General features: G+C 42.0%; 1 protein-coding gene and 1 non-coding gene across 2 annotated transcripts; one reads left to right on the top strand and one right to left on the bottom strand.

The window, feature by feature from the left end:
- The first annotated feature begins 1038 nt into the window (after positions 1 to 1038).
- On the top strand, positions 1039 to 1145 carry LOC148804272 (small nucleolar RNA R71). Its single transcript, XR_016081642.1, has one exon. It is a non-coding gene; the product is annotated as a small nucleolar RNA R71 (small nucleolar RNA).
- An 18324-nt stretch (positions 1146 to 19469) lies between these two features.
- LOC104596194 (sorbitol dehydrogenase) lies at positions 19470 to 22603 on the bottom strand. Its single transcript, XM_010257255.3, has 6 exons — positions 22227 to 22603; positions 21851 to 21918; positions 21407 to 21643; positions 20734 to 21024; positions 20198 to 20385; positions 19470 to 19852 (listed from the first exon to the last, which is right to left on the bottom strand). The coding sequence occupies exons 1-6, from the start codon at positions 22447 to 22449 to the stop codon at positions 19660 to 19662; spliced, it is 1200 nt and encodes a 399-aa protein (XP_010255557.1). The 5' UTR covers positions 22450 to 22603; the 3' UTR covers positions 19470 to 19659.
- Positions 22604 to 25386: the final 2783 nt, after the last annotated feature.

Genomic DNA, 25386 nt, shown 5'->3' with positions numbered 1-25386 from the left:
GAGCATTCTTCGTTTAGTTTTACCATCTCACCATCCTCCCACTTTTTTTTGTTGGACATTACCTCTTTCAGGAATTTGGCATACTTCGGCATCTGTGACAAAACATCAAGAAGAGGAAGGTTAATATGAATCCTTTTGAAAACTTCTAAAAATTTTTCAAATTGCTTATCTAATTTAGCCTTCAAGACTCTTCTTGGGTAGGGAATAGGAAGTTTAATTTCATGTAAATTCAGTTTAGGGGTACTTCCCTCATTCTCCTTTTGCAGATCGGCCACTTTAACTTCCTTGTCCTCTCTTTGAATTTTGCCAACTGTTTTCCCACTTCTTAAAGTTATGCCATTTACTTGCTCTCTGGGGTTCTTTTCTGTGTTGCTGGGTAGCCTTCCCTCTTTCCTTTCTAACAACATGCTTACAATCTGCCCCACTTGAACCTCTAAGTTTTTAATCGATGCTTCTTGCTCTTGGAACCTTGCTTCAGTGGCATTAATGAACTTAGAGATCATTTCCTCCAAATTGTTCTTTTTTTCTTGTGGGGGCGGCTGTGGTTGGAAACCCATGGGTGCCTTTTGCTGATTGTTACTCCATGAGAAGTTCGGGTGATTCCTCCACCCTGGGTTGTATGTATTGGAGTATGGGTTGAAGTTTGACCTGCCAGCATGAGAGATAAAATTAGCATTCTCATGAGAAATAAAAGGACTGTTTAATTGACAATCAAAATTAATATGTCCTATTTGACCACATAAATCACATGAGATGCTAGATGGTGTATTAATGGCTGCAATACTAAAATTATCCAGTCTCTTATTCAGATTAGTTATTTGCACAGATAGGGTTGTAAAGGAATCGATGTGGTGTACTCTCCTCAGATTGGTTCGGTCATTGCTCCACTGGTAGTTGTTTGATACCATCTCCTCCACTAGGTCATATGCTTCCTCTGGAGTTTTCCTCATGATAGTACCACCTGCGGCTGTATCAATAATGGATCGGTTAGAGGGGGTAATACCATTATAAAAAGTCTGAATCTGTCGCCAAGTTGGTATCCCATGGTGAGGACACTTCCTAAGCATCTCCTTGAATCATTCCCATGCTTCATACAAGGATTCCCTCTCAAATTAAGCAAAAGTCGTAATATCATTAATTAACTTTGCTGTTTTGGAGGGTGGGAAATATTTAGCCAAAAATTTAGACCATTCCAAGTGGTGATACTTCCTACAAGGAGTGAGTTAAGCCAATCTTTAGCTCTATCACGCAATGAAAAAGGAAATAATCTAAGCCTAATTGCATCATCACTAACTCCATTATGTTTAAATGTATCACATATTTCTAAGAAGCTAACGATGTGTGCATTAGGGTCATCATTTGGTAACCCACTAAACCGAATACTTATTTGGATCATTTGAATTATTGCATACTTGATTTCAAAATTATTGGCATGAATGGTGGGCTTGCAAATGCTGGATGTCGCCCCATCAATGTTTGGACAAGCATAGTCCAATAGGGTGCGATTTCCTTCTGCCATCTCTCCTTCAATCTCTATAGCTTGTTCGCAAATAACAACCTCCTCTCTTGCTTTACCTTTATTGGCCCTTTGCAACAAGCGAAGGGTCCTCTCAATCTCAGGATCGAATTCAGCTAGTCCTTCCTTTCTAGTGCGTGTCATGCACTAGTAAATCTGAACCAACAAGAAATCAAACAAGTAGAGTAAAAATAAAATATAATAAATAAAAATAACAAAATAAAAACAACAATAAAAAAATCTAAATTAATCAAGGTTAACAAGTTCTAATATTATTTTAGAATTAAATCCCCGGCAACGGCGCCAAAAACTTGATAGCTATAAATATAACTCTAGCAAGTGCACTAGTTATCAAGTAGTATAAAATATCGTTCCCACGAGGATTTAACAAAATAAGTATTAGAACCACAATTTTCCCTAATTATCTGGACAACCGAAATTCAGATTTGAGGTCGGTACCGGTGGAGGTCGGTACCTAGCCTAGTGTGGTAAGGCTCAATCACAAGTTCCTGGTGGTCGTGACCCCCTCTCCGTACAACGCGACAGTAGGTCGGCCCATCACCCATGTCTTGCGAGCGGTAGTGTCCACCTACCACCTGGCAATGAAGTTCCCTACATACTTTGGAGTCGCAGTGGCACGAGGCGATCAGCTCGAGTCCCGCAAGTGCTACGTAACCGCCCTCAAAGGAAAGGCCAAGGTAGCTGACGACCTCGAGCTAGGATGACCTGCAGAGCAGTTCGCGGAGCAAGCTACACCTACTGAGGAGACCATCCCCATCCCGGCTTCAATAGAAGACCCGACTCGGGTACTCCAGATCGGCGCTTCTATTGAGGAGCCCCTGCGGTCTCAACTGGTAAGCTTCTTACTCGAAAATTTAGATGTTTTTGCATGGTTAGTGGCAGAAATGCCCGTCATAGACCACAACATTATCATTCATAGACTTAATACTAATCCTGTAGTTAGGCCTGTCAGACAAAAGAAACGCAACCTAGCCCCAGAGCAGTGGAGGGCAGTCGATAAGGAGGTCGGGAAACTCCTTGCAGCCGATTTTATCAGGGAAGTCCATTACCCGAGCTAGGTGGCCAACCCCATTTTGGTGAAAAAGGCTAACGGTAAGTGGTGCATGTGCGTCGACTACACCGACCTGAACCGAGCTTTCCCAAAGGACTATTTCCCCCTTTCCAGGATCGACCATCTAGTGGACGCGACCTCGAGGCACGAGTTGCTGAGCTTCTTGGACGCCTGCTTGGGCTATAACCAAATCAAAATGGACCCAGCTGATGAGGAGAAAACTGCCTTCATAACCGAGTTCGGCTTGTACTGCTACAAGGTCATGCCCTTCGGGCTAAAGAATGTTGGGGCTACTTTCCAAAGACTTGTAAATAAGCTGTTTAAGCCACTTGTTGGCAAAAAAGTAGAGTGTTATGTAGGTGACATGGTCGTGAAAACCCAATTTTCACATGAATTAATACAAGATTTACACTCAGTCTTTGAAATATTGCGTAGATTTAATATGAAGTTAAATCCAAATAAGTGTGTCTTCGGTGTCACATCGGGTAAATTCCTAGGGTACATCGTTAACCAACAAGGCATTGAGGCCAACCCAGACAAAATCAAAGCCATCCTAGAAATGAGACCACCCCGAAAGTTAAAGGAGGTTCATAAGTTGAACGGCTGGATAGCCGCCCTGAGCCGCTTCGTGTCCAAGTCAGCAGACCGCTGCCTGCCCTGCTTTAAGGCCAAAAAAAATAAAGGTTTTGAATGGACTAAAGAATGCCAGTTCGGGTTTGACGAGAAGGCACCTGGCCAGCATCCTAGTCTTAACCCGACCCAAAGAGGGTGATGTTTTAGAGTTGTACCTCTCGGCGAGTGACGAGGTGGTCAGCTTGGTACTAATAAGAGAAGTAGATCAGGTCCAACGGCCAGTCTATTATATTAGTAAATTGTTGCAGGGAGCAGAAACTAGGTATCCCGAGATAGAGAAGTTAGCTTATGCACTGGTGATAGCAGCCCGAAAGCTTCGCCCGTACTTCAAAGCTCACACCATCATTGTGCTTACCAACAAACCTCTAAGGCAAGTCTTGCTCAAGCCCGAGGTCTCAGGAAGGCTAACGATGTGGGCCATCGAGCTCAACGAGTACGAACTCTAGTATAAACCACGAACTATTATCAAGGCCCAAGCCTTAGCAGATTTTGTCGCAGAGTGTACCTTCAGTTCTGAGGTCCCTAGGCCGGTGGAACACGAGACCCCTAGTGCGGGCGAGCCCGGGGTTCCCGGGCCAGTTGAACTCGAGCCCCGTGAAGTAGCAATCAACACGGTATCTCTCCTAGTTAGGTCAGCCCGAACTGGGATGAAGAACCCTGGATCCTTCACATAGATGGCTCGTCAAATCGGTAGGGCAGCGGAGCTGGGATCATTCTGTGCGGGCCAAGCGGTGTGAAATTGGTATATGCACTACGCTTTGAGTTTGCGGCATCCAACAACGAAGCAGAGTACGAGGCACTGATAGCCGGGCTAGACTTGGCAAGGGAAGTGAAAGCCAAGCACGTCGTCGTCTGTAGTGACTCCCAGCTCGTGGTAAATCAGGTTATGGGTGAGTACGAAGCCCGTGAGCCAACCATGGTAGCATACTTAGCCAAAGTAAGAGGGGCTCTGCCCAACTTCTGGTCACACTTCATCCAACAAATCCCAAGATCAGAGAATGCCGAGGCCGATGCCTTATCCCGTTTAGCCAGCACTGGCGATAACACCATGAGGACCGTGTATATAGAGGACTTGTCCCGGCCTAGCATTCTCAGGGGGGTAGAGGAGGTAGCTCCCGTCGTTCAAGCAGAGCCGAGCTGGATTGATCCGCTCACGAGCTTCCTGCTACACGGGACCCTCCCTACAGATCGTAATGCCGCCAGGAGGGTAGACCGTCAGGCAGCCAAATACGTCATGATAGACGGATGGCTGTACCGAAGATCCTACACGCTTCCCTACCTGCGCTGCCTGCGACCCTCGAAAACCGAGCTCATCCTCCGCGGTACTCATGAAGGCCTGTGCGATGGACACTTGGGGGGCAGGGCCCTCACTCAGAAAGCACTACGACAGGGGTATTACTGGCCAACGATGAAAGCATATGCAACCGAGCTTGTCAAAAAAAGTGACAAGTGTTAGAAGCACGCCAACATCCACCACCGCCCTGCTGCCGACCTAAAATACCTCACTAGCCCATGGCCATTTGCACAATGGGGGATTTACCTACTCGGGCCTTTCCCAATAGCAACAGGACAGAGGAGGTTCGTAATAATGGCAGTGGACTATTTCACAAAGTGGGTCGAAGCTGAACCTCTCACAATAATTACGGCTCGGAACGTGCAGAACTTCTTTTGGATGAACATAGTGTGTCACTTCGGATTACCTCGGGTACTAATCTTCGACAATGGTAAGCAGTTCGAAAACATCAAGTTCCAAAACTGCTGCCGAGACATGGGAATTTAGTAGAACTTCACCTCGGTGGCGCACCCTCAGGAAAATGGCCAAACGGAAGTTATGAACAGGGCTATCCTTCGAGAACTAAAAGCGCGCCTGCACCGAGCTAAGGAACTATGGACGAACGAGCTGCCCAGTGTACTATGGGCCTACCGTACAACGGAAAAGACTGCCACAGGAGAAACCCCCTTTAACCTTACATACGGCACTGAAGCAGTCATTCTAGCTGAGATTGAAGTCCCTTCGCTTCGATTAGAAGCTTACAAGGACAAAGCAAATGAAGACGAGCTACGTACCAACCTCGACCTGCTTGACGAAGTATGAGACCTCGCATACATCAGGACCGCGGCCTACCAGCAAAGGGTGGCTCGGTATTATAACGCCAGGGTCAAAAAGCGAACTCTCCACGTTGGCGACCTGGTTCTCCGTAAGGTTATGGTGCCTAAGCCCGGCGTTGGCAAGGTCGGTCTGAACTAGGAAGGACCCTATCGAGTAAAGAGAGTACTCAGGGGAAGGAACATACGAGCTCAAAACCCTAGAAGGGAAACAAGTACCCCGGGCATGGAATATTGTCAACCTAAGACAGTATTACCTATGAGTAACGGAGTAAACAGCGGCACTCTCAGGGCTCAAGGGCCAAAAGGCAGTTCGGGCTCAAGTAGCCACCTCTATGGCACGAATGAACTTAAAGGGTTGAAACGCCGAGCTGACCAAGGAGCTCAACACCATAGCACACTGCACCGAGGGCCTGAGCAGACCAGTAGACCCTACGACGCTAAGCCCACTTCAGTGTACGTCACAAGGCAGTTCGGGCATACGCCTTACTATGCCTTACTATGTTAATCACCTCAGTGTACGTCACAAGGCAGTTTGGGCATACGCCTTACTATGCCTTACTATGTCTTACTATGTTAATCACCTCAGTGTACGTCACAAGGCAGTTTGGGCATACGCCTTACTATGCCTTACTATGTTAATCACCTCATGTACGTCACAAGGCAGTTCGAGCATACGCCTTACTATGCCTTACTATGTTAATCACCTTAGTGTACGTTACAAGGCAGTTCGGGCATACGCCTTACTATGTTAATCACCTCAGTATATGCCATAAGGCAGTTCGGGCATGCGCCCTACTATGCCCTACTACGTCAAACCACTCCGCACACTCAACCACGATAAGCTCGGATAAAGCAGTACTTAGAAAGATCACTTGGAAAAGGGTCAATTTCATTAACAGATAAAGTTTGTACAACGAGTTCAACAGAAAAGAAAAACAACAAAGTACAAGGACTGAGCTCGCTGGCTCGGAGTGCAAAGGTAATTACTTCAGGGGCTCTCCACCCCCGCGTGAGACCTCCTCAGGAGCTTCAGGCTGGTCAGGGGTATCTTCTTCATCACCACCCTCCTTCTCTAAGTCCGAGTCCTCCGCAGCTTGACGAGCTATCTCGCTCGTGATTCGCGAGGTGGTGATGGCGCTTGTGTCGAGCTTGGGGTACGAATGCCTTATCAGCCACCTGCTGAGCTTGAACCCCTTGCGGTAGGTCTCCCCCAGAACGACATCAAACTTATCAGACTGAATATACTTAGCGACAGCTTTGGCCTTCATCTCCTCTATCGCCTGAGTGAAGATCTCAGTCTTTTCTGCGATGTCCGCCTTGAGGTACTCCACCTCGTGCAGAAGAACCTTCTTATTTTCCTTAAGCCCTTCCGCCTCTGCTCTAAGGGCATCTAGCTCGCCTTTCAGACGGCCTTCTCGCGTGTCAACTTCGCTTTAAGGGCCTCCATCTCGCCCCTCAGCTCGTTATTCTCACGGCCCAGCTCGTCCTTCTCCACCGTAAGCGCCGTGATGGCGCCCCTCTGGGCCATGGCACCGCTTTCCAACTGATGGATCTGCTCACGAGCTATCCTCAGTTTGGTATGGGCAGAGCGGGAAGACTCCTTGGCAGTCAAAGCCCGCTTCAGGTTCCTCTCGGACTGAAGGGTAAGGGCGTGCACGGCGGAGTTCTCCTGACAAAGAGGTTAGTTAGTACCGAAGAAGCGCAAATACAAAAGGAAAAGAAGGAAGGGAAGAAAACTTACCACCATAGTGTGGGTGGCAGCCCGAGCTCCAAGCTGTGTAGGGTTGAGCATATCGGCCCAAACCGAAATCTCCTCGGAGTAAGTGGTCCCCTTGCTCTTCCGAAGACTGCATTGGGGGAGTAGGATGCTTCGGCCCCCATTCGGGCTCCCCGAACTAGAGACATCCGTCTCGGATGTGTGAATGGGCTCGGCGGATACTTCAGTTGCAACGTTAGCAGCTCCGGTGGCAACCTCGGCCTCGACGGCCAGTCTTACAACGGCCTCAGCCGAGGCCTTGGGCTCCCTAGGCGGTAGGGACTCCTCCAAGTCGATGATCGAAGGGGTCCCAGGGAGCTCGTGCTCAGAAATTGGAGCCAGTGGAAGCTTGGGCTCGGGAGTGGGGGCAGGCGGTGACTCGATACGAGCTCTCTTGGTAGCCCGCTTTTTCCTCCCCTTCATATGCTAAAAGAGCCGGTCTCCCTTGAGTTGGTCTGCCTCCATAGGACCTGCAAAAGAGACTTCGGCATTAGTACTCAAGTAAAATAAGGAAAAGAAGAGCAGACCAAACAACTAAGGTACTAACTACCTACCTGGCTCAAGCCAGCTTGGAAAAGCATACCCTCTTTGATATAATGTCTGAAATCGCAGCCGACCTCAGCCCACGACTGGAATGCCTCCCTGGTCTTCCTGTCGAGTATGACGCCAGGGTCTTGGATAGCCGCCCTCCAGTGAGTAGGGAAGGGCTACCCCGCGGGATTCCGGACTACGAAGTAGTCTTGCTTTCAGGCCGGGACCTTACTAGGGAGCTTGTGCATTAGCTTAAAGCCAGGGCGGGGGGACAAGTAGTAAGCCCTCCTGTGCTCGGGGAGAACACATGAAGCACTCTTCTTGATGGTGAGGATAGAGCAAAGTATGTCCAAGTTAAGGGGCATGACATACTCATAACAAAGAGAGATGGTCCCAACCACGTTACGGACCGAGTTCGGGTGAAGCTGGTCTATCATAACGTTGAAGTATTTTAGGACCTCCACTAAGAGTGGGTGGAAGGGAAGGCACAGCCCGGCTATGAGCTGCTCTCGGAAGATCATGACCTCCTCAGGGCCGAGCTCCCACGGGAAGTTCCCCGCAGGTAAACTGTAGGTGTACTCCCTTGGCAAGTTATATTGCCGAATGACTTGGCGGAGCCTCTCCAAGGTCATGGTGGAGGGCCGGAACCTATCTGGCATCCAAACTCGGTGAGAGGTGGATGCCTGGTGACCCGAGGCCTCACGCGCCTCAAGAGACTGGACTTCGATAGGGTTACCTTGAGCCGAGGTACCCACCTTGGGCACCTCGGGCTCATCTAAAAGGCTATCAAAAGAAGACATAATTGAAACTAAGGAAGAGCTAGGGTGATTCACCAAAAAAAATAAGACCAGACTGGAAAGGAACTAACCCGAGCTGAAGGCTTTGGATGTGAGCTGAAGGCTTTTAACGCGAGCTCAAGACTATAGTTGAATGTTTGTGGCAAAGGAAAATGACCAGGACCCCCACTATTTATAGCCACTATCCATGGGCATCAACGGTTGAGATCGAAGCAATCTGACGGCTCGCATGAAAACCGGCTATGTGACCTTCGAGGCGAAATCAGTTTAGCGCGTTTTTTGACGTCTGCGGAGTCTATAAGTCGCATGACATCCGCACGTAGACTGTACGCGACCCGTGCTGCGCCTGGCAGAACCGAGCAGAAGACCGGTCCAACCTATGAGCTAGCAGATGAGAAAGTTTGGACTTCGAGCCAAATCCACCCGGCAAACTATGGACTCCCCGCGCTAGGTCAACACCCCTAGCACAGGGAGTGGGGGGCAATTGATGTAGGGTGATTTGGCCCGACCTCGTAGCACGGGGACACGTGGACATGACCTGGCATAAGTGACAACTCAGCATGACAGCCTGGCCACTACTCGGCATAGCAAGCTCGCCGAGGCCCGTCAAACAACTCGTCGGGTGTGACAGCTCGTCGAGAAGCCAGGCCCCGCTCGCCCCGAACCTGAGGATGGAGCCCCCGAGCTCCCCCGTGCAAACCCGAGCTCCTCGTGGGACCCAAGTTCCTCCTAAGGGACTCCGAGCTCTCCCTTCCTAAGAAGGAAGCACCACAGCTTTTGGCTGTGTCCTGAGGGAGAAACACCTCGAGACAACACCGTCAAGACTCCTGTTCGTACTTGCTCAAGGCTCGCCTCCAGTACGGGCACCTCGGTGTACCTCGATGCCTCGGTGCAAGGCAAACCTGCCCAGGTGGTTCGGTGCACGGTAGCTCGGCAGACTGCAGGGAGATCTGCCTGACATCCGTACCTGCCAGATCCGGTGGCAGTGCTCTTGTCAGACGGCATTCTGCCTATCGTCTCTGAAAGGCATGGCCCGCCTGACGTCCGTGCCCTGCTGTAGCAGCCTGTGGCGGCAGCTTGCACCTGCCACCTCTGCCCAGCCAGTAACTGCTAGGGCAGTGACGGTTACGCCTGATGTGACCGAGCTCTGGTATAAAAGGACCCCGACCCTCACAAAGTAAAGGTATTGAAGTTTAAGCACTTTCAGCATTCTTACTCTCTGTTCTTCCTTTGAGATTTCTCCAGTTCTAACTTACCCATCGGAGTATTCCCACCGGGAGAACTCCCCGAGAATCCTTCACCCAAATTATGCAGCATCAATTACTAATGAATTATCCCTCTTATTCAAAAACAGAAACAAAACCACGAGAGACGAGACCCTTCGGAATTTCTAGAGATAACGAAAGCGCATATGAGCTCACGAAAACACGGAGAGCGAGCCAACACCTTTCTTTTTGTTAAAACACTAAAACAGTTTTTCTTTATAGTTTTCTGTATTCGTGAAGACCATTGAACCAATTTAGACTTGTTCTTTGGAAAGCGTATGGATTACGCCCAAGCCCAAACCCATTAATCATTAATTCATTATAGGAAAGAGACAGTTACTTCAAACCAGGCCAATCACCCGTTTTGTTCTGATTTCTTTGTATTCATGGACTTCACTTTAACCGCTTCAATTCAATACCGTCCATGAGACAAAAAGGTGTGTCATCTAAATTCTGAAAGGGGTTGTTTGTGTAATTGTCCTCGTGGGAGCTAATTTGCCTTTTTTCCTGTACTGTGATGCGGATTGCCCCTTTTCACTAAGCTTTCGGCGTCAGACGAGGTACAGTACAGATTCGATTCAACTTTAGCCATGTATTATGTATTATTGCCTGAAAATGTTTCTACTGATGCTGCTTTAATGAAACTTTCCTAATTTGCGTTGATTATTTCTTCTTTGTACATGTATTGGTTTTCCAAGGCTGCCTCTGAAAATGGACACAAAACAAATCTGTTGAGGAAAATGACTAGCAACTACCTTCTTTTCTTGGATCAATTACATCCATTTCCATTTAAGCATGATGAAAGCTTCTTAATCGGCTCAAAGGATCAAGTCTCCATTACAACCAGCCAGAGACCTACCTAAGTCCTAACAACTAGCCAATTGGCACCTTGTAGCATTAAAATGACCATTTATGCAGTTTGAAAGTAGATGATGTACTCTTATATATGGGACAGATTGGGCCGGATTTGGAATTCATGGTCTGTTTGATTTGTGGTCGGAATCAAAATTCGCCAATAAGAATCAAACGGGTTTGAATTAGAATGGGCTATTTCGATTCTGATTTCAAACCCCTGTTCATACGAATCAAACAAACCATCAACATTGCAGCATAGAGGGTTGAAATGAAGTCGGATCCAGTACACATGATACATGAAACCCCATACTTGTGGCTTTCGCAACATGGAGAGGATTTGGAGATCGGCGTGTTCAACCCTACAATCCATACCAGCAAGGCAGTAATAGGCTCATAATCTTGTTTCTTTCTCCAACTATTTTAATACTCAAAGTACACATAGAGGGTAGAGAGACTATCTACTCTGTTTCTTGGAAAGCGTGTAAATATAAATATATATAATATAAATTCTTATATTTTATTTTAAAATTTATATTTGTATTATACAATCTTTGTTCAATTTCAAAAAAATATAAATATAAATATGTACAGTAAAAATGCATATAAAATATAAAGATTTATTTGCAGTCCATCCAAACTCAGCCTTGGTGATTTACACGATTTCACCAGCGAACCAGATTCCATGAAAATCTGTTCTAATTCCTGGGGCGGCCATGCTTGACCATCGCAAATTCGCCACCAGTTTTGATGCTCAATCCTCTTCTCTTGATTCCTGATCCCCTTAATTGATGGGACAAGCTGCAGGCTTGGCCTACACTCAACCCAACCCATCGAGCCGGTCGAATGATGACAAAGGCTTCTCTCTATTGCAAGTTTGCAACTCCCAACTCCCAAAGTGTCACATAGACTTCCAATTAAACCCGGCAAAAAAAACTGACCCAACTCAATCCGGATAAGGAACCATTATGTGGTGGTCCGAGCTAGAAAGCAACATGACCCAATCAGACCCAAAATATATGATGGTCAGTTCGGATCACAGGTCACCGATGTTTTCAAATCATCCTCGATCTGAATGGTTGAACCACTTGAACCGTTCAAGCCAGACAAACTTGACCAAAGACCAGCTGACCCTAAATCTGAAACGACATGACCCAACCCGATTACCAGGTTTACTTCCAAGTTCCAACATTGTCCCACTCCAGGGTTTCCCGAAGTCACTAGAATCCAAATCACCCTCTTGTCAGTTGTCAGAGACTCAAAAACCAAAATACGGTTAGCAATCTCCTCCGTTACGACAAACCCTACCGAACCGTCCAAGTTTAAGAATTAAGACCATATATCTTATCTAAACAACTCAATATTTTTATTTTTTTTCTTTGTATATTACAAGGCTTCCATTCAACACGTGTTCAACCAAAACAGGATAGGGCGGCTTATTCTTCTCTAATTCAAACCAAGAAGGGAAAAATAATTGAAGTCTCAGCTTCCAATCTCATCTCATAAAATAGAGTTTAAATCTACCACTGTTCATTGTTCAAAGGCCCTGTCATTCTCTCAGGAGTAATGAATGAACAGAACAGAACATCAAATTTTTCTGAATTAGAATTGTAGTTCAGAAAATTCAATTTCTTTGACACAGTCGATCGCTTATTAGAATTAATGTCTATTAGGAAGTGTTACTCAAGGAGTCCGAATTCACAATCTTTGCTCCTCACCGAAAACACATAAAATGATCCAACTCGGAAGAATCGATAATATTAATATGAACCAGAACAAGGCCATGATGAATACGATCGCCTCTTCTTGTAAAAGTACAAATAAGATCAAGAAAAGCACATATTAAACATAAATCGTTAATCTGTTTTCTTACATATTTATTCTCCAGTATGATACAAGATTGTGTTAATCCTAGAGCTAGAAAAAACACTTTGAAGAAACAGAATCTCTGTGGACTGTGCTACCTCAATAACTTCCTTGGATGCTTTGAAGGAGTGATTTTGATCACTAGTCCGGGGAATACATCATCCGGATCATGGATATGTGGATTCTGCTCCACTATATATGGATCGCCGCACTTGTCGCTGATCGTATGGAGGGTTTCACCCTCTCGGACGACGTAAATTTCTTCGCACGGTCTGCCCAAGAGCTGATTCCCTTTCACAGGCTCCTCTGTGAGAGAACTCTCTTTCGTAGAGCTAAGCAAAATGAGTACGAGAAGAACAAGGGCAAAGCACCATGAAGCTGCATCAGCCATGCCTACTGCTCTTCTCATCCACTTCTTCGTAGCCTTCGAATCCATCGAGACACACAGAAAGAGAGAGAGAGAGAGTTTGAATTTTTGAGCAATCAAAGGCTATATATTGGACTATATATAATAAAAGGGAGTGAGGAGAAGTTGGGCCGTTTATGTGGATTCTAACGACACGACGACGTGTACTGGCCCGTGGGTTGTGTTGGCCTGTTATCAATCAAGTATTACGTGAATCACCTCCTCTTTTCTTTCTCGTCAAGTTCAAATTACCAAAATGGGCTCTCTGATATGAACTTCAAGGAGGGGTATTATCGGTAATATAAACCAAAAAATGCAACAAGTTCGTGAATCGCGAATTGTGTGCACTGGAGTCGAGTGGACTGTGGAGGTTTATTTTATGGCGCCTTCCCCACTCAGTCACTCACTCGCCACCTTTTTAATTGCAAAGAAGCAGTAGAAAGGAACCGTCAAATCCAACGCACAGACCAACCAACAAGGAGGAGTGGCATGTCACATGTGGAATGTGGCATGGCATCTGGGTTTTTCTTCTTTTTTATTCGAGTTTCAGTGTTCATTGATTTGATTTCTTTCTCGTAAGTCACGGGTTTGGGCTCTGGATTGATGGGTTGGGACGACTTGCGTAGAGGCGTGCCACAGAAGTGGGCCCTCATTGGAAGCCCAGAACCATTGTTGCTGTTGTCTCTCAATTCATAACATTTTCTTTCGTTTTCTCCAATTGGTGATCAGAATTAGATTTCTTTTTGGACGGCCACAACAAAAATTTAAGCTTACGTGGTGTAATAGCCAACAATCCTTATCTTTGCCATGGTTTTGACTGAGATTAAGTTATACGTTTTGGATGGTTCTGCTAATTCCACACCATTAATAACATCTATCAAAATTTTATATGAAAGGACGTAGATTAAAATTGATTATCATCATCATCTAAGCCTTATCACAACTACATGGCGTCGGTTATTCTGTTCAGATTATATCCATCATCAATTATGGATCCTTAAATCATTTCTTACTACAATCCAAATCCTTTTTTTCATTTGTCCCTATCTCTGTTAGTCCCTTCAATGTTCAATGGGTCCCATTTGCATTAGATTATATCCCTATAATTGATCTGATTTAACAGTTTTCCCCTAAAACAAGATCATAGAATCTAAATCTCCATGGCGGAAGTGGTCCTTTTTCAGTAAGAAAAAGAAGTATGCAAAATCCATGAACAGTTGCTTATGTGGAATCATTTGATCCATAATCACTTCTTCAACTGTTTAAAGCGATTGCTTGAGACTTGTATTTGTGCACTATCAACTTATTAAGTGGTTGATGAAGCTGAACAATCAGTCAATCACAGCCGAACCGACGTTATGATATTTGATGGATAATGTCAAATTAGGCCTTCGTCTTACTTTGGTTCTATTCCGTTTTTGTGATCTCCCAAGCGGCCAAGCCTTATCGCCAGACCGACTCGGCAGTGGTGGGCCACTTCTTGAGTGGGTCCATGTCCAGCCCAAATGCCACTATTATGCCAAAGCGGTTAGCTTCATGGGGACCAAATCCATCATTCTCAACTCATCAACTCAACTGATTCCAATTATGGCCCTCAACTACAAGTGGTGGTTATGGGCCTTCAGCTTGGCCCAAACCCCTATTACTAACCAGCACTCACACTGTGGACATACCTTAACCTTAGCGTATATTGGAATGCAGCCTGGCTTGCACCAACACCAAGCTTTAGGAAAGGAGAAAAGAGATGAGATGGTGAAATTGGTCCAGGCCTAAAGGGTATGCACTATGCAATATGCTTGCTATTGACGAGCGTTTTCAGTCCCCCACGCTGTTCAACAAAAACACTCAGAGTAGGATGGATAGATGGTGGTTTGCCTCCATTCTAACTTGACCCTCTAATGTTGCAATAGGGCTCAAGCCAAAGCGATCCGATCCGACCGGTAAATTATTAATTATAATTTTGTGTGTGATTGTTATTTCTTTTTTTTTTTGTTATTAATTATAGAATCTTTCGATTGCATCTTTTATCAGACGTCTTGAAAACCCAAGAGCCATTCAAAGATTATTTTTGGCTAATACATTATGTAGATATTCCAAATTCTATCTCAAATAGCCAAAACACTTGGCAGCAATGGCTATTGAGGACTAAATGTCCCATTGGATATGAAAAAAGGTAATAAAAATAATAGATTTCTCATTACTGAAAGTAAGTAAAAAGGGGTAAAAAAAATCAAGTTTTTCTCCTTAGGCTCAGTTTGGAAAGAATACAAATGCAAATATCTACGGTGCAAATACATATAAAATAATACAAAATATAAGGTTTTACACTACATTTTTTCATTTGTACTTCCAAACTGAGCCTTGGGGGAAAAATATTTGGCTCACTTACATCCTACCAAAGGTATTTTACACGTTAAATATAGGATTTAGTGGTTTAGAGTTTAAATTTCAGACTTTAGGGTTAAAATATGAAAATCAAGAGGTGTCGGATGCCATAGTAGGAGCCAAGTATTACCCTCTTTATAGGGGTTGATGGAGTTTGAATTTATGTATGTGGAGGTATCACGGCGCAACAAGTCAGGATGATAAAACCCAAACCGACTCGATTGTAGTATTGGAATCCTAATTCGACCCTACACCAAAATAAACATGCTCGAACTCAAATCAGATTTACCATCTAACTCCAACCACTAACACCCCTAATCATTTATCTCTTTGTTATGATTGTTATGAACTTATGACAACTGAAATTTGTTATGAACTTTTGACAACTGAAATTTGCTAAAAGTTAGATAGATACTACTTTAGTATGCTCTACCATAAAAAAAGAAAAAAGAAAAAAAACTTAGTAGCAGTAAAGTTTTAATCTCAATTGGGGTCGTCGACAGGTTCAACACCCGATCCAATCAAACTGGATTTGGATCCCGAAGTATTAGATCGGTTTACACTCGGATCGGATTGTATCCACTCAAATATCCAATCAAGATTCGAGATTGGTAATATAGGATATATCTATATATTTATAAAATTAAGATATATCTATTAAAAAAGTTTGGTTGAATAGCATATTTTCATTGAAGGCTCAATGGTTCAAGTCTCATGAACATTATTTTTATTTCCATAAAAGACAAAATGCATCCATTCATGTTCAGATTACAAAACAAAATCAAATATCAGTAACCACAAGTACCAGATATGAAGAAACAACCCGGAAATCCAGGAGTGGGCCACTTGTGAAGCTTTTGCAAACAGTGTTATAAGTCCAATCACACCAACATGGAGGATCATGTTCTCCACCAGAGGTGCAACCCAAAAGGCAAAACAAACTTTTGTTAAAACAACCGCCAAAACCAAACCAATATGGATTTTCAGGGTCATTTACTAAAACATCCCCTATAGTTTTATGTTTTATTAAAACGTGTCCTATATATTGCAATCAATTTACTTAATCAATATTCCATCAGATGAAAGTGGAAAATGACAGTTTTAACACCAACATCTATTCAAATTAATTTAATCAAAAGAAACTAAAAACAAAAATGCCATTTTTTGCCCCTAATAAAACATGGACAACCACTCTATTTTCTCTATTTGGTCATCAATTTTGTTTTCTGTACAAAAAAAGTGTTAGAGGTATTTTTGCAATAAACAACCATGGATCCATACCCTTGAATGTTTTCCACTCAATTTAGGGGTTCTTTTGGAATATACAACCATGGGTCCATGCCGTTTAACATTTTTCACTTAATTTAGGCAATCGTGTTACTATTTTCATATCACAAATACAAATAGCTCTTAATGAAAGGTCGATTAAATAAATAGATTGCAAACAATAAAGGATATTTTAGTAAAATGCAAACTCTTGAATAGGTTTAAGTAAATCTGTGAAACTATAAGGGGTGTTTTAGTAAATAACCTTTTTTATATATTGTTAAGGGAACCCCAACATGTGGCAATACAAACATTAAGGTGGTGTTTGAGACTTGTCGTTTTTTCAGAAAACGGTACCACGTCAGAGCTGTATCTGATTTTAAGAAAACAAAAAACGCATGAGCATATGCTGTTTGATTAGCCATTTTCTTAAAAAACAGTAGAAAATGTGTTGTTTTTTCAAAACAAATGCCCATCTTAAAAAACGCTATTTTTTGTGTTTTTTTTTTTCTTCTGTTTCTTTTGACAGAGTTTTTTGGCATGGTGGCTGACATGGCTCTCACATGAAGTGATTTTCTCAGAAAGCAGCAATGGATCCAAACAGCACCATGAAAAAATGTTTTCTCAAAAAAGCACAAAAAAACATAAATCCCCAAACCTCCAAGGCTTAGTTTGGAAATAGTGCAATGTGCAAATGCTAATATTCACCGAACATATTTGTATTTGCACTCTTCCCAAACGGAGACTAAAAGGTCAGGGCTGGGACGAAAATAAGAAGTATATGGATCCGATGCGAATCCGACAGTCTTGAATTCTGGGGATCGTATTCGTATCCATTATTCAGAAATTTTTTGCTTTGATTTTGCGGTCTGCGATTCTGGATCAAAGGATAATTCGAATAGATTGACGAAGCATAGAATCTGGTTGAGGATGAGGCATGCCCGCTCAATTTCATGCATCCGGATCTGTTACAAACCTACCATAAGAGATGTTTAAGACAGGCTATTACATAATTAGTTCAAATTTTCATTTTAACCTCCTTTCACAGAGATAAGAAGGTCAATAAGTAAAACAACTTCGGGGAATTGATCTTGCTTGAAACTCGCTCAATTTTTTCTGCATCCCTAAGTCCTCTGTCCGCTAAGAAACCATGTATTCAGATTTTCGTCCAAAATGCACCACCGAAACCGAATGTTGCATTTCCCGCTTAAGCAGTCAGTCACCCACTTTAGAATCACCTTGGACCCATACATCCATAATGTCCAAATCTCTCACTAGCATTACCGCTTCTGCTGCTCTGCTAGCTCTATCGTGGTGATTTGGCCAATATAGTTAGTGGGCAATGCATCCATTGTTTGCATCGTCCCTTTCTCTTTCCTTAAGGCTGTGGTTGGTTTGATAGAAAATAAGAGAAACAGAACTGAGGGAAACTTCTTGAGATATTTTCTTTGAAACCGAAGACAACCCAGAGTAAGAGAGACAGACATCAAGGTTTATTCAGTCAGCGAGTGGTTTGGTGCTTTCCACCTTACTAGTCTCATTTTTTGTGCCCCAGTTGTCTAATGCAAGGTTTATCTCAAACACTTCCAGATATTCTATCAACATGCTTTATGTAGCTTGGCTTCAACCTTTGCCTTTCCAAACATGATGGAACTTCTAAATGTCAGGGGTTTTGGAAGTTTTCCCTTCTTTTGCATTTTTAAAAACATATCTTCTGAATAATAGCCATCCATTAAAAGAAGATGAAATCATGAAACTAAAGTGTGGGGTACACAAGTCCAGGAAGGGAAATGAAATACAAAACTACTAATATGAATGGAAAAAAAAAAAAAAATCCTCCGAGAAAAATCCTCATCAAATGCTCAACACAAACCAGTCTGAGTTGCACCCATTAACAAGATATCAAGACAGGACTAATTGCCCCATGCGGCTTTTTGATTAAAGCAAGGGATTCTAGCCGATATTGGCAACTTTTGGGCCCTAATATCAATAAAAATAATCTTTTAACATAATTATTAAAATAAGCTAACTTTTTTTAATAAATATCAAATAAGGGCAGAAACACTGTTCATCTCCTTCCTCCTTCAAACCACTGAACAAATCTCCCCCAAGATTAATAAATATTGATCACAGATCTCTACTTTTCTGTTCATCCTTGTAGTTGCTGGCCTGCTGCAAGCAAAAATGGTGAAGCCCAATCTTGCGTTTTTGCATTTCGTTATGTGTATCTTGCTTCTCCACTTAGCATACTCATAGACCTCTTCCAATCCCAATTTTCAGGTATTAATGGCATTCAAAACTGCTTCAGATACCTCTAACAGGCTTAATAGCTGGAACCAAACCGCCGATTCATGCACCTGGTACGGTGTTTCATGTATGGTTCTAACTGCTTCAGAAGAATAACTCGTAGCAGTTCTGCTCTGAGTTTGGTGGTTTGGAGGAAGAAGGAGATGAACAGTGTTTCTGCCCCTATTTGATATTTTAAAGAAAAAGTTAGCCTATTCTAGAAATTATGTTAAAAAGATTATTGTTATTGATATTAGGGCCCAAAAGTTGCCCTTATCAGCTAGAATCCCTTAAAGTAATTAGATTAATCGTACATTATGGAAATATTAGAATTCCTAGAATTATATGGTAAAGGATTACTAAATTATTAGTCTCCACCATTGATGTTAAATTGGCCTTAGCGGATGAATTCTTGTTTGTAAGCATTCCCCTGGTAAGATTTAAGTCTTTGCCTGTCCCATGTGTGGAAAGGAGAGAATGACTCCGAAACAGAGTCTATGATGTTTAACAGGTGTTTAGATTGTTAACTTAAAAGGCAATAACAAAAACATCTGGATCTATTCTTAGTCTTATGGTAAACAATCTGAAACTATGTCTACGTTCAATTAGGTAAGATTTATAGGGATGACTTGATAAGCGATAACTAAAATATTTGTAATTACTGTCTTATTATAAACAATTTGACATGACAGGCTTCATCTTCTTTAGTTGAGTTTACAAATAAAAAAATTAAAACAAAAACAAAAAAATAGAAGCTGTATTATGGAAAGTGGAAACATTAAAACAACTGTAGTTCATAAGTTCTAATTCAGGAATGTTGTAATATTATAATATTATGGATGCAAGACATGCTGCAACAATAAACAAGCAATAGAAATGACCAGACCAATGCAACGATCTAGTATACATGTAACTGCAATTATAGGTTAAACATCACTTTAATGGCATTACCTCCACGGGCACTGGTTTCAAAGGCCTCCTCTACTTCCTTCTGGGAGAAACCAAACCTGTGGGTTATAAGGGGCTTCACGTCAATTTTTCCACTCCTCAGAAACTCAAGGCAAAGAGGCCAAGTATTCTTATAACGGAAGACGCCAATGATGTCAACCTCTCTGACACAAAGTAAGATCAAAATTGAGTACTGAATCATCAAAACGTGAACAACAAAGAGAAACGTTGTGAAACAATTAATCTGGAACAACTTTTAAGCCAACAGGTTCCAGCTTCTTGACTCAAAGTTCAACTCTGAGATTTGGGTATGCTCTAACAGAACAGAGAACCATTAGAATGCAGTGCAGATCTTTTTGAACTTCACAGCAGTGTATAGATCACTGCTACAAACAAATTCTAGTCCTAGAGTTCCCAATACATAAATGCATTTCATTTGAAATTTGACAAATAAGAGAAGACTGAGAAAGGAGGTATACAAGAAAATAGAATGAAATAATATGCAATACCTTGCTGCAGCTGGGGTAAGAGGAACGGTCATCTCATTATGACCCATTCCAACAAGGCAAACCTTACCGCCAGCACGAGTAGCATCTAAAGCTGTTGACATGGTTTTGTTAAAGCCTGCGCAGTCGAAGGTCACATCAATTCCAGTTCCCATAACCTTGTTTATTTGAGATACTTCTTCACTGACATCCTGTAGAACAGCTAATTGGTAAGAACTTGGAAATTGGTGGTACAACAACATCATCAATTCCAGTCAATTAAGACAATGCTAGATGGTTCCAAAATACACTAGATTATTGGATGTTTAATTTGTACATTGGGAGGTTTGGTATAATGTGACTTCAATTAACAGGCCACACTTCTCTAAAAGGTAATTCCATTAGTGGATACCCAACTTTTCATCCCGTTCTCAAATCCAATGGTGGATCTGGAAATGATATTAAGGGAATCCCTATCTCTACACAGCCTCAACAAAAACTAAAAATAGGATCATATTGTTAAAATTCAGGTGAGGTACAAGTGGACAGATGATAAAGACCTTAATATTTGTTGAAACCTTGACAGTTTCATCGGCACCAAGATCCTTTGCAACAGATAAACGATGATCGTCCACATCCACAATAACAATTCTGGGGGCTCCAAAAGCTCGAGCTGCTAACATTGTAACCAAGCCTATTGGACCTGCTCCCATGATCAATACATTTGTCTCAGGACCAATGCCAGCACGACGACAAGCATGGACACCAACACTAAGAGGCTCACACATAGCCCCTTCCTCCAAGCTTACACTGTCAGGCAGCTTGAAACATAGATCTGCAGGATGGACCACCTGGTACAAGAAAACAAGGTGTCTATAACACTGCCTATAGTGGTTACATTCAAGGAAAACAATACTATGTTGTATCACCAGAAAGGCAACTCAGACTTAACACTGCAGGCCGGAAATATCAATACTCAGCACTTCCTCAACACAAATGCGAGGACTCAGCCTCATATTCATATCATAATACTAAACTATAGTCATATTAAGTAAAAAAATTCAGTCTATGAAATATAGCAAAAGAAGTAAAGTTTCAGATACTGATGGAATATTTTACAGTACAGACCTTACAAATTGCACAGAAGAATTGTAAATTTGTAATTATGAGTGTGAGTGTGAAAGGATTTGATTTATATGGGAATTGGTTTGAGATTCTGCAAATGTAAAGAACCTGATTGGCGAGAGAGCCGTGGACTGGAGGAGTTGCAAAAAATTTCATATCAGGACACAGATTGTAGCGGCCACCTTTGCAGAAATCACAACGCCAGCAACTGATCCCGGGCTCTAGAGCTACACGGTCACCCACAACTAAAGACTTGACTTCGCTCCCAACTTCTTCTATGATCCCGGCACACTCGTGCCCAATCACCATAGGTTCTTTGACGATAAAATGTGCACATCTCATGGTCTGTAAAAGCACAATGAAACCGATCAGCAATTAAAAAAGAACAGGCACCATAAAGTATTTATTGGTAGATGAAAATTTTCTGTAAAATCCATGGATATTGACTACTCAATATGTCAATCGGGACTTGGGAAGATTCAGAAATACATAATAGTTGAAATAAAATGATTCAAGAATTAGAGCAGAGAGGGTAAGGGATTGCAGTTTGACCTTGAGGTAGTGAACATCACTTCCGCAGATTCCCACAGCTTTCATGCGAACCCTAACATCATTTGGACCTGATATTTCCAATTCAATTCCGAGGAAAGTTATCACGAGAAAACATTGAGAAAAAAAAGTAATTCAAAGAAGTCTAAGAGGTAAAGTTCGATAAACACGTAAACAAAGAAATTTCAAAGATGATAAATCATCAAGCATATAGCTCACTGACAAGCAGAGTAGGCCAGTAGCATATAAATTGAAGAAAACAGAGAACACCCTAACTCCTCTCTCTCTCTCTCTCTCTCTCTCTCTCTCTCTCTTTATCTCTATGAAGAAAATCAAATTAATATCTTTCTTTAGAAAAAGTCCAGAAAGCAGAACCAACCAAGTGGGGGAAGTTCGAAGGGTTGAATCTTGAGATTATTGACACCAAGAAGCCAAGCGGCCATATTTTCTCCGCCCTCTCCACCACCATGAGACATCCCCCCTTTCCCCATCTCTCTCTCTCTCTCTCTCTCTGGGATGCAGCACAGAGAAGAGTGATGATGAATAAAATTAGAGGAGTTAATTGAGGTTTCAGATTTCTGCCATGGAAGGGCGTAAATCATCGAAGATAACAAATTGACAATGGATAATGGTTACGGTTCCTATGAATTATGACAATAATGCACAGCTGACAGGTTGAGTAACCTATGGCGAGTGAACACGTCAGAGTTCGATACACATGGGACCGAATCCGCTGCTGCAGAAAATTTTGTCTGCAACTTTTTCAATCACCACACCCAGAAGAGAACCCGCCATACATACACGTAGTTCCCGTTCAATACAAATTCGCGGTTATCACGAAATGCAGTACAAACCACGGTTCAAAAACTTCTGTTTTCATTGGCCAAGGCTCTTCGCCTCTTCCCCTATCTTATTATTTTTTTTACAGCTCGCAGATTTACCCTTACAACAAATCTAAGACAAACACACACTCTCTTCTATGCATAATAATATTGAGACCAGGTATAATAAAGTTAAGCACAGAATTAAGGCAAATTGCTGAAATTTGATAATTGTAATTGCAAGTAGACCCTTTTGTTAGAATTCTTTAGCAAGCGGCATGAAAATGTCCAATCCATATCATTACTTTTGACCAAAATGTTAATTTTTCATATTCTGTATCAATTGCTATATCAAACCCTTTTAATCATTTTTTCAAAATTGATTTATTTCCCAAATTTTTACTTCTCTGATTCATTATGTTCATATTGTGTTTTCTCTTTCGTAAAAACTAACATCAATAGTAACTATATAGGTATTTTAGGCATTTTAGTGCCTCTTATTAGATGATTATAATAAGAGGGGTCTAATTGCAACTGTGTCAAAACATTTAAGAAGGTACTTACAATTACCAAACTTCAGGGGTAGTTTCAGCAACAATCAAAAACTTTAAAAAGGTTTCAGCAAATTACCCAAAAATTATAATTAATCAACCTTTACCATAAAAGCGATAACCAACCAGGTCATCATCATCATCATCAAAATTCAGGGATTTTGATTGGTCAAAGTTCTTGTATTTAGTATCATTGTTGTATTATTTCTGCTACCGAAGCAAATGCAAAAGAACTTTATACAATAACACAAATTTCTATTTAGTAAGACATTTTTCACAAAAACTCAATTTTTTTGAATCATAATAAGAAACATCATATGAAGAACTTTTCACAAAAACTCAACTTTTTTGAATTCCAATGCAATGCATCTTTTTGGATAAACGGCTTATCAAATAGAAGATTAAATTGTTTTATCATAAATTCATAATCCCCCTATACCAATATGTTTTCTAGATATCATGCCCTTATAATAGTCAGATTTCTAAAATTTATCACAACAGTAAAAAAATTTACCATCAACGTGTTGGGAGAGCTTTGTTGGTAGCAGATTTTAACTCTCTCGTTTGAATCATCTGTGTTTATACCTTTTCCATAAATTTTGAAAGTTAAAAAGAAATAATGAGAATTAAAAATTAAAAATATGTCCCCTTCCATTTAATTAAATTTACTGATTTTGGGAGATTTCCTATGGATAGTGATGTTGTTCGATCTGAGGTGTTTCTTGAACCAAGGTCGCAATCAGATAATCTTGCTAATTGGATGGAGCTGAGGTGGAAGGACGAAGTCACGCTCCAAGAACTGAAACCAAGAACAAGGTCAGAGGCCCGAGGAGTTATTCCCCGAGTAGGTACTTCAACGCTTAAGTTAGTCAAGAACAAGATGTCGGTCGATCCGAGCAGTTGAGAGAGCAGTGCTGGTCCGAGTAGTAGTAACGGTATGGAAGTCAAAAGTTTGATCCCTTACATTAAGCAGGAAATACCTTTTTATAGCCGAAAATCCATGTCCTGGTCAATGAGGCTTCCGAGATTGTGGACGGTTCATTTTATTGTTAATGTTTGGATGGTTGGTAAAGAGAATTAGATGGCATTCTTAGGGCATTTTTAACTTTTCAAATGTCACTTAACGGTTGATTAACGACTGATTAACGGTAGGTACTGGGTTGTCACATTTTGAAAGTTTGGGTACTGGATTGTCACATTTTAAAGTTTGGGGACCAAATTGTCACTCAAGCCAAAGTATAGGGTACTGATCAGGAATTTTTCCTAATTTTTAATAAAAGACCTCAAAACCTAAAAAAATAATGAAAGATTTTACTATTACTTGAAAAAAGAGAAGAATAATAAAGAAAAATATATTATATATATTTTTATTATATAATACATTATCAAGTCGGGCTTAGGCTCGGGCTAGGCTTTTTAAGCCTGAGTTCGGCCTAAAAAAAGTCGGACCCAATGTTTAGGCTTGAGACCGAGCCCACAATCCTGAAAATCCTGTCCAAGCCCGACCTACAATGAATCAGACCGGGCCGACTTGTCAGGCTATCCAGCCCATGAACAGGTCTACCCACCACCGAATACTCAGACTCAAAGAAGAGTAGGGTCAAAGGTACTCAAGAACCCACAATACTTACCATCACCACTAATACCAGTTCTGATCAACGTCCCTGCCACACCTTTTCTTTTTCTGTTTTATTCTTCATCTCCTTATTAAATTGAATAGAATACCTCCATCACAACTGTAATTTGTAGTGGCGTCTCAACCTCTTAATCTGTTCTCTTATTTTCCTGCTGCATCCGTCCTCTTCTTTTTCACCCTAGTTCCTGTTGTTAACATCCCTATAGAAACTTGCTTCCTAATACTCACATGGGCGCTGATTCATTTATTCTATTTTCTCCATCAGTGTGAGGCCTTCCATTGTCTACGACAAGTAGCTAGCATTGCCACCATTGCTCACAAAAAATAAGAGGTTATTGTCAAAGTAAAAAACCTAAGGAACACCTTACGTTTTCACTCATTTTAAAAGGTCACATGATCATTCCCATACATAATTCAGATCTCCTATCCACATGACATGGGGAACATCTCCCCATGCATAAATGGTAACATGCAAATACAGGAGATATTTTCAATGTACAACTATATAGGGTTGTCAACAGTCTAGGTCTG

The sequence above is a fragment of the Nelumbo nucifera genome, chromosome 1, assembly GCF_055504915.1.
Source record: "Nelumbo nucifera cultivar China Antique chromosome 1, China Antique-T2T, whole genome shotgun sequence".
Taxonomy (NCBI): Eukaryota; Viridiplantae; Streptophyta; class Magnoliopsida; order Proteales; family Nelumbonaceae; genus Nelumbo; species Nelumbo nucifera.
The sequence above is the reverse complement of the archived record's forward strand: the minus strand, read 5'-3'. Positions and strand labels throughout refer to the sequence as shown.